At 37.8% G+C, this 15,695-nt stretch overlaps 1 protein-coding gene across 2 annotated transcripts in view; it reads left to right on the top strand.

Moving 5' to 3' along the window:
* The window catches only part of arhgap23a (Rho GTPase activating protein 23a), a 79,345-nt gene that overhangs the window by 2,057 nt on the left and 61,593 nt on the right, over positions 1 to 15,695 (top strand). Inside the window, exon 1 of one of the 2 annotated variants that reach the window (XM_016666462.1) lies at positions 14,308 to 14,606. The exons of the other annotated variant lie outside the window; for it this stretch is intronic. Within the exon in view, the coding sequence (XP_016521948.1) occupies positions 14,553 to 14,606 (54 nt within the window). The 5' untranslated portion in view covers positions 14,308 to 14,552. Of the gene's footprint in view, positions 1 to 14,307; positions 14,607 to 15,695 lie in introns of those variants that run through there. 2 annotated transcript variants of the gene reach the window in all.

Here is a 15,695-nt window from a genome sequence, read left to right as displayed (position 1 = left end):
GCATTATAAATAAAGTTACCCTTTAAAAATATAGTAATCATCAGAATGGAAATAATCTCATCTTAATTTGTGATGCGACTAAATGATCCATTGCTTAGGTGGCAGCGTCATGGTTTGGTTTACATCACGCATGTCCACATGTTGGAAAGGTCTAGTCAAAGCCCAAAGGTCAGACTCTGAGTTTAAGGTATTTTTGCCAGGAGAACGGCAAAGAGTAGATCCAGACTCTTTAAGTCTGGATCTACAGACTATTGGCTTGTTAATGTTAAAAAAATATTTGCCTTCCACCTCATAAAGTTATTCAGTTTGTGGTTTTAAACGTTGTAGCGGTGTGAATGCTTCTAACCTAAACTGCAGTGATGAGACTCCTGCCTCTGTGAAATCTTCAGGTGTTGTTACCTTAAAAACACCAGAATCAGTCGAAAGGAGGGAGCAGATACTGTCCCAGCGTAACCCACAGGAAAAAGGAGCCATTTTTAATGCTGCCCTACGCTGCAAAATGCTGACACGGCACGGCCTTGGTGCAGTGCTGAGGCCGGGCCGGTGTCATTTTAACGGCTGGAGCACGTTGTTGTGATATGATATGGTTATAGCGCTTCCTGTCCGTCACGTGGCGTTGTGTTATTGCCGTCTGTGTGCGGTGGCTGAAAGGGTTTATCTCTTTTTTGTGTGCGTTTCCTGCTTCAGGGCCCATTACAGCACAGTGTCCGAGAACCAGTCAAGGACCGGCTGTCAGATGTGAAGCCCAAACATGCGCTAGCGTTGCTGCGCGAGTGTAAACACAGGCATGGGGTGTTTACTACAGCTACGGAAAGTTTAAAGCGAACTGTCGTGCAGCATCAAAGCTCCTCTCTTCTAGTTTTACAGATATAAACTCCCAGTGAGAGACAATTATATATGAAGTTCAGGTTAAGATGTTGCAAAACACAGACTGCAGGATCCATAAGAAGTATAAAAATGTTTGCTGATTGCAAATTTCTGCGATAATAATCGCAGAGGGGAAACAGAACTAGCAAAACTACCGATAACTCGTCAATGTATTCATGTTTTTGTCGTGTTGCTATTAAGACATGAAGTCTTATTTTCAGTTTTAGTTTCTTGTGCAAATATCTTGTCACACTTGAAATGAGACAAAACTAACGTACAAGTAACCTTCATCAAGATACAAGACATTGTTTTAAGTAAATAATCCCTAATATTGAGTGTTGATATTATAACAAGACATTTTTCCCATGTTAAAAGTGAAATAATCTACAATAAAAACTTTTTCATCAATATAAAGGAATTATGGTCTTCAAGCGAGCTCCAATATCCTGCAGACAAGTTAATTTTGTCTAATTTCCATATTTGGAAACATATTTGCACTAGAAACTGGACTAAAAATACTTAGTAAGATTATGAGCTTTTGCAGTGTATAATCTCAGTCCCATCTATTCTTTGCATAAATGCTTTAATATATTGCAAAAACACAAGATTTTAGTGCAAATATGTTCTTACACCTAAAATAAGACAAAACTAACTTACAAATAACTTTGCAACAAAAAACACAAGCTTGTTTTAAGTCAACAGTTTCTTAATTTTGATTTTAAAAAAGTTCTAGTTTTAGAGGCAAATTATTTCACTTATAACTAGACAGACGAGATTAAAAATGAAATAATCTTCCTGTGGAACTGCAGGATGTTTTCATCAATATTAAGGAAATATTTACTTTAAAAAAGCCTGTAGATCTTGCTGAAAAGCTACTTGTGAGTTAGTTTTGTCTTATTTCAGGTGTACTGAGATGTTTGCACTAGAAATGCTTGGTAAGATTTGGTGTTTTTGCTTTGTGTACAGTTACACCTGTTAGTAACAGTTTCCACAGCAGAACCTTTTCCCGGGAACGATTAAAACGTCAATCCAGGGTCATTAGTGCTCCGTGATCAATAGTCATTAGCGGTAAATCAGGATGTGGCAACTCTGAGCGTTTGGCTGCATGACCGCATCCGTCAGAGAAAAACTCTAAGCTATATAAATAAACTATTTAAACAACCTGTTTCTGTTGAAAGTGTGTCCCAGCATCAGCGGGGAATCTTTCATATGAGCCGCTTTAAAGGGAACACGCAGGATTTTTTTTTTTTTGTGTTTGTGCTGTCGTCTGGACAAAACTCCCTGGAGGCTTGGGTTTGACTCGTGTATTTGTGCGTCTTTGAATTTGTGTGTGTGTGTGTGTGTGTGTGTGTGTGTGTGAGTCTCTACGACTCTCGTCCAGACTTATCTTAGAGTTTGTTTTGTCTTTTTCTCATAGATGTGACTGAAAAGGAATGCAGTCAGAATTAGCTCAGAGCGAAACAGCCATGCAGGGAGATGTTTTATGGGAGTAAAACTATGTGTGTGTGTGTGTGTGTGTGTGTGTATGTGTGTGTGCGCGCTGGAGAAGAAAGGGTCTTACTGGGTTACAAACGAGATAGTGAGAGGGAATGTGAAAGACGGCGAGTGTGTGAGGGGGACGGACAAAAGGAGGGGACGGGTGTGCAACAGGTGGTCCAATCTGACGACAAATGTTAGACTTTTAGGAATTTCTTCCTTCGTTTTCCAGAGCAGAACGGAGGACATCTAAAGTAAAACATGCAGCAACTTTGCTGACGCACAAGGAAAAGAACAAAAAGAAAACATTAGAAACCACAGAAAAGAGTTTCAATCATTGCAAATGGTTTCTACGTGGAGAGGAAAACACTCAGAGGTCTCTGCGGGACACGTGTGGGACTCTGCGTCTGACCTTGGCCACCATTAAAATGTTTCTGTAAGAGATGAAGCATGCAGGCTGCTCCACCATGCAGGAAAGGCATCATTCAACACTTTTACATCAGGATGAAGGGAGCAGCTACTGCATGCTGGAAAATCAGTCACCTACTTTATTATGAGCTTCTTGCTTCAACAATATAATGTAGCAATTGATATATCTAATTAAAATCTTTATTTTTTTAAACGAGTTTAAGGCCTGAAGAAGATTTGGGTTGAGGTTACTTTAGTTTTCCTTCTAACAGATTTGTTTGCTTTTTAGTTGAATTGTGCAGCATGTATCCAACACGTGCAGATATGTGGAAAAAAGGGTTTTAAGTGCTTTCATTGATTCATATTTTCTATTTTTACATTGTAATCTTGGTCTTGTTTTTTTAGTATAGTTAAAATAAGACAAAATAACTTATAGGTAAAATTCCAGCAATATATATGTACTTTTTTTTAGGTAAATATCTCCTTAGTATTAATTAAAAAAGTACTAGTTCCATTGGCATGGGAACATGTCTCTGAAAATGTCTTATTATAAGAGAAATAATCTGTAAATTTAATCAATATTAAGGAATTGACTTAAAACAAGCTGCTGTATTTTGCTGAAATTACTTGTAAGTTAGTTTTGTCTTATTTCTAAGATATTTGCACTAGAAACTGGACAACATTACTTGGTAAGATTTTGAGTTTTTGCACTGAAAACTCATCAACTTTTCCTGCAGGAATGTTAGTCAGACAGTAAAACAGGTTCTGCAAGTTTTACTGTACACACATATAGAAGTGCATGCAAAAAAAAAATGTACCAAAGGATTAATATTAGAGGCTCCACTGTGTTGCAGCCAAATTAATATGCAGATGCCTGCAAGTGAACAGTGAGCAGGCTGTCCCATGGGAGAAACGAGGACACCCAAACCCTGGAGGTCAACATCTTCTACTAGATGTTTAGAAGCCTTAACCTCGGCACAAACGAGCAAAAAGCGCAGATGGCGGAGGATAAGGAGGGAGTGAGGGACCGTGTTCTTCCTTAGGGTTAAAGGTCAGTCCATTTGGTTAAAGCACCTCCTCTTAGGAGCAGTTCTCGCCATGTCAGGGAAATGCAGGAGGACAACAGAAGGATGAGCTTCATGAGATTAATCTCATTAGGAGCCCATTTTATCCAAATGGGCCTTTTTTAATGTACAGCTTATGAGCCAAATTTATTATCTTGTAGGACTTTTCCAGCCTTTTTGAGTTTGAGAGCAACAGAAATCAGCATCCAGGTATTTCGTGCAAACAGATGAGGTCTGTGGTTTCATTGCTTTGATCATTAGAGTGGCTTTAGTTGTGCATCTCTGCATCCCAGTACAAACACTGCTTCTCTGATCGCCTTATTTCAGCGTCATATTGACCCAGTTTGTACATCAAATGATGCAGGGATGCACAAATGTCCATTTTACTTCCAATAAACATGATTATTTTTGGATTTCCAGACCTCCAATTACTGCAAAAGCTCACAGAGACGTAAAGGATGGATGACTTAAAACTTCCTGCCTTTTTCTGAAACTTTTTTTAAAATCTTTTACCATTGTTCACTCATAAATTCTGTTAAATTTCACAGTTTTGAAATAATGTCCTCATCTGTGTCCAGCCACAGAGCCCTCTTGTGGCACTCTGATGCAACTGCAGCTCTGTGCTTTCAGGAGGGTTGAGGATTATTTGTTTGCATAAATCTGTGCAGCAGAGGAGCAGATGGTCATCCTTTTAGCAGGATCCATCCCTTAATAAGACGTTTTTCTACATTACTAATAAACAGTCCAGATTTATTAATACATTAGCAACAAATACATGTGATCCTCCATGATTTTCGGTCATAAACTATTTATAAATAGCTTAAAGAAGTATTTTGAATCTTTCTGAGACGGACAGCTTTGTGTGGGATTTTATTTTCTCCACCGAAGGAAATTCTGCACGTCTGAATGGAAAACTTCAAGCCAACAGCTCCTGTCCGTCAAAAAGAAAACTCTGTGCTCTAAGGCCATGTCTAGACGAATTTATCTCTGAGCTTAAAGAGCGTAGAAATGCTCAGATTAGGGCAGTGGCTCCCAAACTTTTTCTCCTGCCCCCCCCCTATGGCTTACAAAAAGCTGTCTGGTTGAACGATGTGTGTGAGCAAAGAGGGGGGAGGAGGGGATTCTTAGAGACCCCCTGTTATACTCAGCCCCGGCTCCAGACGAACAGGGGGGCGGCGGGGGAATCAACTTTTTTGGGTGCAAAATGAATCGTAGCTGGACATAGACAACAACACCAGTAGCCTACAAGGTACTTGTTAACAAGCATAAGGTGCTGTATTGATATTAGCTAGTCATCTTTTAGCTAACATTACCTGCATCCATCAGCTTTACTCAACTCAGTCTGTTAGTTTGGGGGTGTTACGGCCCCTGGCCTCTTGAGGCAGGCTCCCTTCTGATGCAGGATCAGCTGTGAGAGCACATCTCCCTGATTGGCTGTCTGAAGGCTGCAGGAAAGCAGCTACACCATTGGACCAGCAGAGGATTGTCAAGCCAATCAGATGTTGATGAGGCCCACCTGCGCCCTATAAAAGGCTCCTGAATCATTCCTCTAGAGGGGCAGCTAGTTAGAAGAGATTCTGAAAAGCTGTCCCCCTTGTTTGGTGTTAGCAACGGCTTTAGGTAGTTTGTTTTTTAACCATCTTGTACAACTGCTGTGGCAATTTTTAACTGTTTTGTTGCTGCTTGTTCTGCTAAGTAGCTTGACTGCTTTAGTTTAACTTCACAAGCTAGAAGCTCGCGTTTTTGGGAGGCTTGGTGCTCCCCTTAACATTCCCTTTGTGTGTTCCCTGTTTCCCCCTTTTTGAGTTTACTTTGAATTGACTTGTTTGGACCTTTTCTAACTTTAATTTGCACCTGACATCCTTGAGTTTGTTAATCCCTTTTGTTTTGCATTAATTGGGTTAAATTGTATATTGTGAAACTTTCTTTTGTAATAATTTTACATTCCACTTTTTTACTCTGGACACATCTTGTTACCGACCCTGGACCCCTAGACCTTGGGGGTGTAACAAGGGGGAAAAACTGTGAAAAGTTCTTTGCGTTTTGCTGGTTTGCTGCCATGATTCTGACTCACCTGCGTAGCTCCGCACAGCAGCGGCAGCAGGTCTCCTTCACAGCCGCACAGGTGTAAACCCAACGCTAGCGTCGTAGCGCTCATGTTGCGTTTAAAGGCGGCTCGGAAAAACGGATTACGACATGTTAACAAAGGATTAAACAGTTTTAACTGCTGATAAAAGTGACAGAGGACACAGATATGGGAAGTGTGAGATTAATTTCAGAGATTATTTTTTTTTCCTCTTGCAAATTTTCGACTTTTAGAGCTCAGAAATTTCCAGGTTTTTTTCTAGACGTTTTCAGAGATTAATCTCAATATTTCTAAGTTTTTCCTCTCAAATTTTAGACTTTGGAGCTCAGAAATTTTCAAAAATGTTTCTAGAAAATTTATCTCAATAGTTTTTGGCAGGTATTTACTACTCTTTTCCAACAATGGCAATAACTTGCCGTCGTAAATAACATCCTTAAAGTCTGTCGAGAAGGTGCAAAAAACAAAAACATTCTGTCAGATTTTAGATTTAGGACGTTCCTGACTCACCACTGACCAGCAGAAAGGTCTGATTTAAATATTTCCACTTGCATCAGTTGGTTTCCCAAAAGTGCGTTAAGGATACAACTGATCCATCAGAGTTATTTCCAACAAACCGCCCCATGAGGAAGCAGAGCTGTGAAAGGTAAAAAGGCCGCCTTGTGAAGAGGCGGCCAGCAGGAAGGAAACCCACTGAGCTGCTACTGGAAGCTGCAGACTCTGTTTACTTTATCACTCTGTGCGTCTTCGTGGAGATCGAGGAGAAGAGAAAAGGTGGACCGAAATGTGTGCCAAGCGTTTATAGTAACGACGGGCATTTATAGCAGCAGTGGGATTTCTTGGATGTGATTCATCTGTTCTCTGTGTTTGTCTGGAGTTTCTAATAATGAGCACATTCGTCGCTCAGGACAGTCTGGTGTTTTACCGGGGTTGAATCAGTGGCCGTTTTGCAATAGGCGACACCTGAATGCCCATTGCTGTCCGTATTTGTCTCGGGGTATTTCCTCCTCTTTGTTCGTTTACCTAAATCTTTCCCACATGTACGTTTCTAATCGGTTCTCTCCATGTTGAGTCATGCCAGAAAAAAAAAAAGACTGGAGGTTCAGGAGTTCATATTTTTGGATGAGATATGGTTCTGTGAATAAGTGATTGCACCCGTTTCTCTGATGTTTGCCAAACAAATCGAAGATAAACACAAAATGTCGTTTTCGAAGTAATTATTTTAGATGTTAAGAGATGAAACCCAACCAGCCTGGTTCTTTGTGAAAAGTAAAATGTTTCCCATTGTTTAGGAAGTGCATTTAAATCTGGGATTTTCTCTTCCTTCTATAGTTAGAATATTTGTTCAGATGAAATCCGTTTATCAGATTAAAAACTAAACACACTTTTCATTAAGCCCACATTTACGTTCACTAAAATATTTTTTAATGGTCTGATGTAATATTCTAACTTCAACTGTCATGTTTTCATCATATAAGCTGAAAATCATCATGATTAACAGGAATAAAGGCTTTAAAATGTCTCAGTGACAACATTTCTGACAAAGTTTCATAAAATTAAAAGGCTTGTCAATAATATTCTGATTTATTGAATGGATCTTGTACAACATGAAGAAAAATGTTTCAACTTTGTCGACATTCTCAACCTTTTTTCTTGTTCTGACTTTTACTAATTGGGGAATCAACCATTTCTTTCTGGGTTTCAGGTCCAGAATATCCCCAATGACTCTGCAAGGGCTCGTTTAGGTCACCATGACGATAGACTTTGACTAGACTGTTCTGGAAAAAATACTGTAATGTGACAAAATGCTAAAAAAAATCACCCACAAAGGTCTGAATGTAGAAGTATAAAACACAGTTGGATAATAAGTAGTAAGTTGAGTATCTTTGTTGTGAGGGTTAGGCTATTTATCTCTACTTTTTACTTTTACTTGAATGAAAATATGTTTTCCACAGTAAAATCCAGAAATTTTACTTTAAGAGTAACAATCTTGTTTTAACCAAAAATTCACCAGACAGTTTTTGTTAAGGTTTCATAAGTTTTAGATTGACAGAAACTCATTCTTTTGACTTCTTTTGTAATTATACTATTTATTTTGGCTTTTAAAATACCAACATTTCCACAGAACTTAAAGTTTGATCCATCTGTTGATGTAATTTTTAAATATTAAAAGATTTGATCGGTTTCTCACTCCAGCAGACATTCTTACCAAATACTTTTTTACTCTTGGACGGCTGCGTTTTACTTTTACTTGAGTAGAAATATGTTGAATTAATGCTACTCCTACTTGAGTACAGTTGTTTACTTTAAAGTCTGATCCTGGGAGTTCGGTTTGAAGTTTTTCTTCCCGTCTGGGCCGAACTGGTCAGCTGTTTTCCCTCCTCTCGTGCCAGTTGTCCAACAAGACAAAGGAGGCTCCTCTTTCGCACAGGGACCCAGAGAGGGGGGCTGCAGCGCCGCTTAATCCACACAACGACTGCAGCTTTCTGCGACATAACCTCCTGTGAGCCTCCAAGCCACACAACCTCTGACAAATCACTGCAAAAACACCAAATCTAAAGTGTTTTTGGTCTAGTTTCTAGTGCAAATATCTTAGAGTAAAACTAACATACAAGTAATTTTTCAGCAAGAAGATGAGCTTGTTTTAAGTCAATAATTCCTTAATAGTTCCACTGGCAGATTATTTCACTTACAAGTAGCACTTTTTCTTCAATATTTTTGACTTAAAGCAACCCACATCTAGCTGTAAAGTACTTTTAGGATATCACTCCATGATACACTGCAAAAACAGTGCCATTGTTTTTACAGTGATACACTGAATGTCTTGTAAATGCTTCATTACTCTGCAAAAACACAAAATCTTACTAAGTATTTCTAGTCCAAATATCGTTGTACACTTAAAATAAGACCAAACTAACTCAGAATATTTTTCAGCAAGAAATCGGAGCTTGTTTGAGTCAATAACTCCTTAACATTGATGAAACATTTCTTGTTCCACCAGCAGATTATTTCACTTATGACATGGAAAAATATCTTGTTATAAGTGAAATAATCTGCCAGTGAAACTAGAACCATTTTAAAAAAATATTTAGGAATTGTTGACTTAAAACAACTCGTATCTTGCTGAAAAGTTACTCATAAGTCAGTTCTGCTTTATTTCAAGTGTAAAAGTACTCGGTAAGATTTCATGTTTCTGCAGTGTGCATGCTAATGAGCAAGTTTCCTCTTCTTCTAACACTTTATCTTCATCTGATATCTCTACCCAGCTTCTTATTACATCTGCAGCTCCTCCAGAAACAGAACTGCTTCCTGTATCAGATCAGAGAGAGGGGGAAAACGACACCGAAGCTTGGCAGAGGTTTCACATTGTGTCCTTTTCCCTCTCATTGCTCCAGGAAAATGTTCATTAAATGCCACTGTATCAAGAGGTATAGTGTGGCCTGCTTGAACAGAGAGCTAAGTGTTGGAGGACTGTACAGACGTTTGCGGAAAGGCAGGCTTAATAACATGAGGGAAGTGGAGTGAAACGGAGGATATCTGAACGAGGAAGCCTTAAAGAGAGACGGGGGAGTAAATGGAGTGATCACAATTAGTATCTCACAAGATCTGGGAAGTGGCCTAGAAAAATACGAGGGATGCCCAGAAAAACTGTCTTAACCAGGTCAGAAAAGGGAGGCGGGATGACAATAAGATGACGGCTGTTTATGGGCTGTGTGTGTGTGAGATTATGTAATGAGTTGCAGTCTCTGGATGCTTCCTGCTCATCCCCAGCCGGCTGTGGCCCTGGAGGGGGAAAAGGATCGGGTCGTGTCACCTCACATCAGCATCATCAGACCGAAACGCGGTGCTGACTCTGTAAGTCAAGGGGGACGTACCCAACACCCCGAGGGTGTGTGTCAGAGAGGAAGCCTGACCCAGAGACGCAGCGAGAGGGGCGAAGTGAGCAGTCTAGTGACAGACAGTCAAGTCCGAACAAAAAAAATCTACAGAAAATAAGTGAGTTTGAAAGATCACAAGGAGATTTAGAAAGAAAAATATGAAGAAATAAGGAATGAATCAAGAATTTTGAGCTGTAAAATTAGTCATTTGAGCAACAAAGTGACATACTGTCAAGTCCAAACCAAAAAAATCTTCAGAACACGTGAGTTAAAAAAAATTAGATTCGGAAGAAAATATATAAAGAAATAAGGAATAATTTAAGATTTTTACACTATAAATTTAGTCATGGGAGCAACATAGTTAGCAGTCTGGTGGCATACAGTAATGTCCAAATAAAAGAAACGTTTGGAAAACGTGAGTTTGAGAGATTTCAATCAATTTTAGAATCAGAAATATAAAGAAACACAAAGTGATTCAAGACTTTTACACTATAAATTTAGCTAGGATCCAGTATCAATAACAGAAATCCCCTTTTGCTCCCGTTTTGTGTGGGAAAGATGTTGTATCTGCATCTAATTGAGCAGATAATGTGAACAACAACCCACCAAAAACAGAAGGTTTGAGTAAGATCACAAAAAGAAGATAAAAGCTGATTTATGTCCAGCAATATGAAACCGTTTGGCTGCAAAAAAAAAGCCTGAAGAGTCAGACTCCGAACACAGAGGATATAAAATGTCCATCTGTGGCGTCCCCTCACACTGTTTGACCCCTGAAAGAAAAGGCAGCTTTGTGATCTCTCTTCGTATCACAATTCAGTCCTTCTTAAACCCAGGATGTGTTTTCAAATCCAGACCACATGAGATCTCTGGCTGAACTGCACAACGTCTGGCAAAAAGTTGAACTTTTCCACACCGTGTCAAAGTGTGGGAAACCTGCATACTGTGTGTAAAACAAAAAGACTTAATTAACTATTTATGTGCCTTTCCGAAGACAGCAGGTTGAATTGGGTTTTAATTAGTGGCGTCAGAATAAAGGAGGTTTTATACCTTACAGTGCGACAGAAACTGACTTTAGGTTCTGCAAGGAAAGACTGGAGATGAAAGCTGAGCTCCTCTTGGATCACTATGGAGCTAAATTGAGGCCAAAAAGTTTGTTGAAAAGAAAAAAATTAAACTGAAGAAAAAGCTTTGAGTGACCTTTCCTGTTTTATCCATTTTTCACTCCACGCTGTTGTTTTTTTATTTGTAAGCAGCTATGAGACGTGGTGGGGAAGTTACTGAACATGCTGTTGCTAGGTAACCAAAGTTAGGGGGGGAACTTGAATCTGAAAAATTATTTTGAACACTATTCTTTGTTTCACGTCTCTTTTTTTCAGTTTCAAAACTTTTTTTTAATTTCAAATAATTTTTTCAAACTTTTTTCAAAATATTTTTTGGTTTCAAATCTTATTTTCAGTTAAATTTTTTCAATTAAAATTTTTTATTTAAAATTTTTTTCACTTTGAAGTAATTTCTAAAGTAGTCTTTTTTTCTAACTTTTCAGTTTTACAAATAAGTTTTGAAACTGAAAAATGTCTAAAATTGAAAAAAGGTTCAAAATTACGTTTCAGATTAAACTTTTTTTTTCCAGTTTAAATTTTTTTTATTTGAAACTTTTTCAAAACTGAAAAAAATGTTTTGAAACTGAAAAAAAGATTTGAAAACAATTGAAAAAAATGTTCAAAACTCTATTTCACATTCATTTTTTTTATTTCAAACCTTTTTCACTTACATTTTTTTTCAACTTTCTAAATATTTTTTTTACTTTTTTGAAACTGAAAAAACAAACTCAAAACTCAACAAATATTTGAAATAAAAAAATGAAACTGAAAAAAATTGAAACAAGACAAAACAAATCTAAATTATGTTTTTTTTCAGATTTTAGTTTTTGTAGTTTAATTTCTTTTTGTTTCAAATCTTTTTAACAGTTGATCTTTTTTTTTTGTTATTATTAATTTTGAACAAACGTCATGGCCCCAATGTAGCTCCATAGATTCCCCATGACTCCTCTCTGTTTCACCAGTGTTTGAAGTGGTTCTGTCACCTCTTGCGGTAATGGCAGCCACATGGGCCTCCATCTTTGAGCTGATAAAGCAACTCCTTGTTTTTCTTTTAAAAAATCTTTTCTTTTTCTTTCTGCTCTTGTTTTCACCCACTTGACATAATAGCTGGGCAGCCATGAGGATTATTTATAGTATGTCATGTAGTGTAAATTCTTGGCAGCAGACTGAAGTTCCTGTTCTGGTGGTGAGTTAACTTCCCCTCCTGACTGTGTGTTGATTCATGGACAGAATTTATTCTCAGCACGTCTCTCATCACTTTTCCGAGAATGTATGAATATTTTTTTTCCTTTGGTGTCTGTCTTTTTAAAGCTCTTCTGGCTTCTTTCATTGTTCAGCCCATTTTCTGCTCCACCCATCTACTTATGATGAGTTACAGTTTATGGGTTGGTGGTGGGAGTCATTGTAAACCTAAAGTTATGTCTGATACGCCCAATTTCACAACCATGCGGTTTCTTTTGTAATATATCTTGAGTTATGAGGCCGATCAGTGTGAGAAGATTAGTCTCTCTGATTTATTTGAAAATTAAAATTTAACTGAAATATTGGTTCTTTTGAGGACTTAATTTAAACAGAGTTTGTGGGATTTTAGAGCAGCTGCAGAAAAAGCATTATGGGATTATGAGGATGTTTTCTAATCTTTTAAAGATAATCACATTTTATTAAAGTTATTATTATACACAACATGTTTCTTAATAAAGCAGGATATTTAAACAGAGCTGGCCCAAAGCATAAGCAAACTAAGCAGCTGCTTGGTGCAAAAAGACATTTAACATTCAATTCTAAGTCTGACACTAACTGAGAGAAGGTTACTAAAGTTATTTGTATTAGTTAAATGGTAGAATAATTAGATAAATGTGTGTTTTTAGCTAATTTTAACTCGGATATAGAAAAATGTGAAAAGAAAGTTCAGCCTTGAACATTTTTCTTTGTTTTTGCACAGTTTTTTGAAAATGTAATAGTAAATATAGTATTAACTATTCTGTATTTTGTACAAGAGTTGCACATAGTCACATATGTACACATATTATAGACTCCCATAAAATTTGGATATACATTTTACTTACTTTACTTCTTTTTGTATCAAGATTTTTTTTCAGTCAAGGTTTCTCAAGTTACGGTATTTTGTTACTGTGGGGGAAACCATGTGTAAATTTTCAATCCAAAAGGGTTTAATCTCTAAATCTGGGTAAAAAAAAACAAAACAAAACAAAAAATAAACAGAAGAAAATTCAACATTTATGAGAACAACATTTTTGCTCGAAATAGAGAAGTTGTTATATTACAACATTGGGACTTTACCTTTAAACAATTTATAAAAGACCAGCTTTGTCTGACTAATTAATAGTTAATTTTGCAAAACATTGATCATAGATTAAAAAGCATTTCTGTGTAAACTCTGAGTTGCTGAGTCTTGAACTGAAATTTTTGTTTAAATTGCATTTAGAATAACTATTTATGAATAATAGAATATACAATGCTTTAAATTTAGAGGAATTTAAATGGAAAAATGTTTTTAAGCAGAACTGGCCACACCCAATCACTACCTGAGTTTTGAACTCTTTTCAAGATTTCACAAGATTTTCAAATAATAGAAAAATAAAAATTTTCAAACCTAATCATCAGGATAAACAACACAGAAATAAATCTATTATTATATAATAAAATATTATAATTAAGACTAGTTTTGTGAAATTATTTAAAAAAAATCTTTTTAAATGATAACGTAATGAAAAAAAATTACTCAACTGTTTTTACTACTACCAACAATATTTATGTTAATTTTGCACATTGAGAGTTGGTCATTTGTCTTGAGGAGTTTTGCTTTGATCTGATGCTATAAATAATAACAATAGAGCATTTTTTTGCAACATATAGAGCGAAAAGAATGCAGGAACAGAAATACTGCACAAGCAATTTAATCCCAGCAGCTCCTTTCACTCGGGTTTTGGTGCAGCCAGAGGGAGCCCGCACGCTGCAGCTCTGCAGGGCGGAGCGCACTGATTTATTCAACGCACCCTCATGCCGTTTGGTTTCTGTCCACAGGCGTCAAGGGAACCGCTGCTAGAAAATGGCGTTTCCGGAGAATAATTGCTATAAAAGCCTTTCAAATTCAGTTCTTAGAAATGTTGCCTCTCCCGTGTGAATCCTGTTTTTTGAAGACAATCCATTCTCAAGTCTATAAATACTACAGATGAAGCAAGATTACCAGAAGTGACTTCATTATTGTTTTTTTTGTTTTTTTACACTTTTCATCTTAGTATAAACATTTATTTCCGCCCTTTTTCTTGAACTTTAGACAAACTCCTTTCCATGACTTTACTTTGAAGGCCTCCTCTCGTCGCTTCCTGCGTCCCGAGGCCGCCGCTGCCGTTTTCCAGGCAGGGATTTAGAAATGCACAACTGATGCGGTCTGGCGGAAAGAGAAGAAGAAGAAGAGGAGGAGGAGGGGGAGGCAGGGCAGCGCAGTGGACGTCCCGAAAACAACGGGAACAGAGTTGGGAATTTTTTTTCTCCCCCCTTTCAGGAGGAAGGAAGCTGGAAAAGTGTTGAACATATAAGTTTGGGTCTGAGCGGGGCATTGTTCAGTTTCAGCTCCCCGAGCTGCCTCTCTTGCCGCTTGCGCTGCAACAAAACTGCGTCTCCTCGTTGCAGCAACAACACTTTCTGCCGTCCAATGAATGGAGTTGCTTTCTGCCTTGTTGGAATACCACCCTTCTCAGAGAACAACGTAAGTACCCGCTTCTGGTTCCGTCCTGCTGCTGGTTTTGGTTTGGACACGGCGGAGCGCGGCGCCGTGGTTTGGTCAGAGAGCGTGATTTCCTAAGAGGCTTAACTAACTCCAGTTTACTCAGCCGCTGTGTACACACGCTCATCGACAGGCTGCACAGAAACCATGTGTTTGAACAGAGTTTTTCTGCAGTTTTCGATCCGCTGTTGTGTTGAGAACTGGTCCAGAGGTTTTCCACCCGGTTTGGGTCAGCCTTTTGTCTCTGCCTTAGGAGGCAGGCGGGACGTCCCGAACTGGGATGCTGCAGGCGTCGATCTCTGGTTTTCGGTTTTTAACATTACATAACATTAGGGATGGGCGATATCACTAAATTTACCTCGATAACGATATCGACAACGGACGATATTTCACAATATTTCCTAAGAGGCTTTACTATTAACTATCTTTTTTAAACTGAATTTGGCTAAGCAAATATGTAAGTTCAAAACTGAGTTTTTTGTTTTGACCTATACCAAATATTAAGAGAGGGCAACATTGACTAAAATACATAGGAAAGCAGAAAATGTTAGCAACTGAAATTGAGTTAAATTTGGTGGTAAGTCCCAGTTTGATGCTTTAATTTGTGAGGGAAAATAGAGCAGTGATGATCTTCAATGTTTGTTTTACTGAAACAACACTCATAACTACCTGTTTTAATAGTTAAAACACCAAATATACAGAAATATGCATTAATAGGCACAGCGCAAACCATTTTAACCGTCAGAAGCTAACATCTAGAGTAGTTACTTCCGCTTTTAGGGCTACAACCAATAGCATTGTGCCAGGATATTTCAGTTTCCTTTAAAATATTTAAATATGCTGTATGAAAAATCTGCAACTAGTTATATTTCCTGCAAATAATTTGGTGTTACATTCCACAGAAAAATCCATGATTAGCTGAATCAGTCAATACTGAACTATCTTCTTTATTAGCTGGATTCTCTACATTTTTTGCATCATAATTTGTACCTGGCACCCCTAAACTGTCTTTTGCATCTTTTTTTATTGTAAGATGTGCAGAAAGCACCACTTACTGTAACAGCACAGTAA

The sequence above is a fragment of the Poecilia formosa genome, unplaced genomic scaffold (genome assembly GCF_000485575.1).
Source record: "Poecilia formosa unplaced genomic scaffold, Poecilia_formosa-5.1.2 Scaffold728, whole genome shotgun sequence".
NCBI lineage: Eukaryota > Metazoa > Chordata > Actinopteri > Cyprinodontiformes > Poeciliidae > Poecilia > Poecilia formosa.
This window is presented reverse-complemented; position numbering and strand designations above follow the sequence as displayed.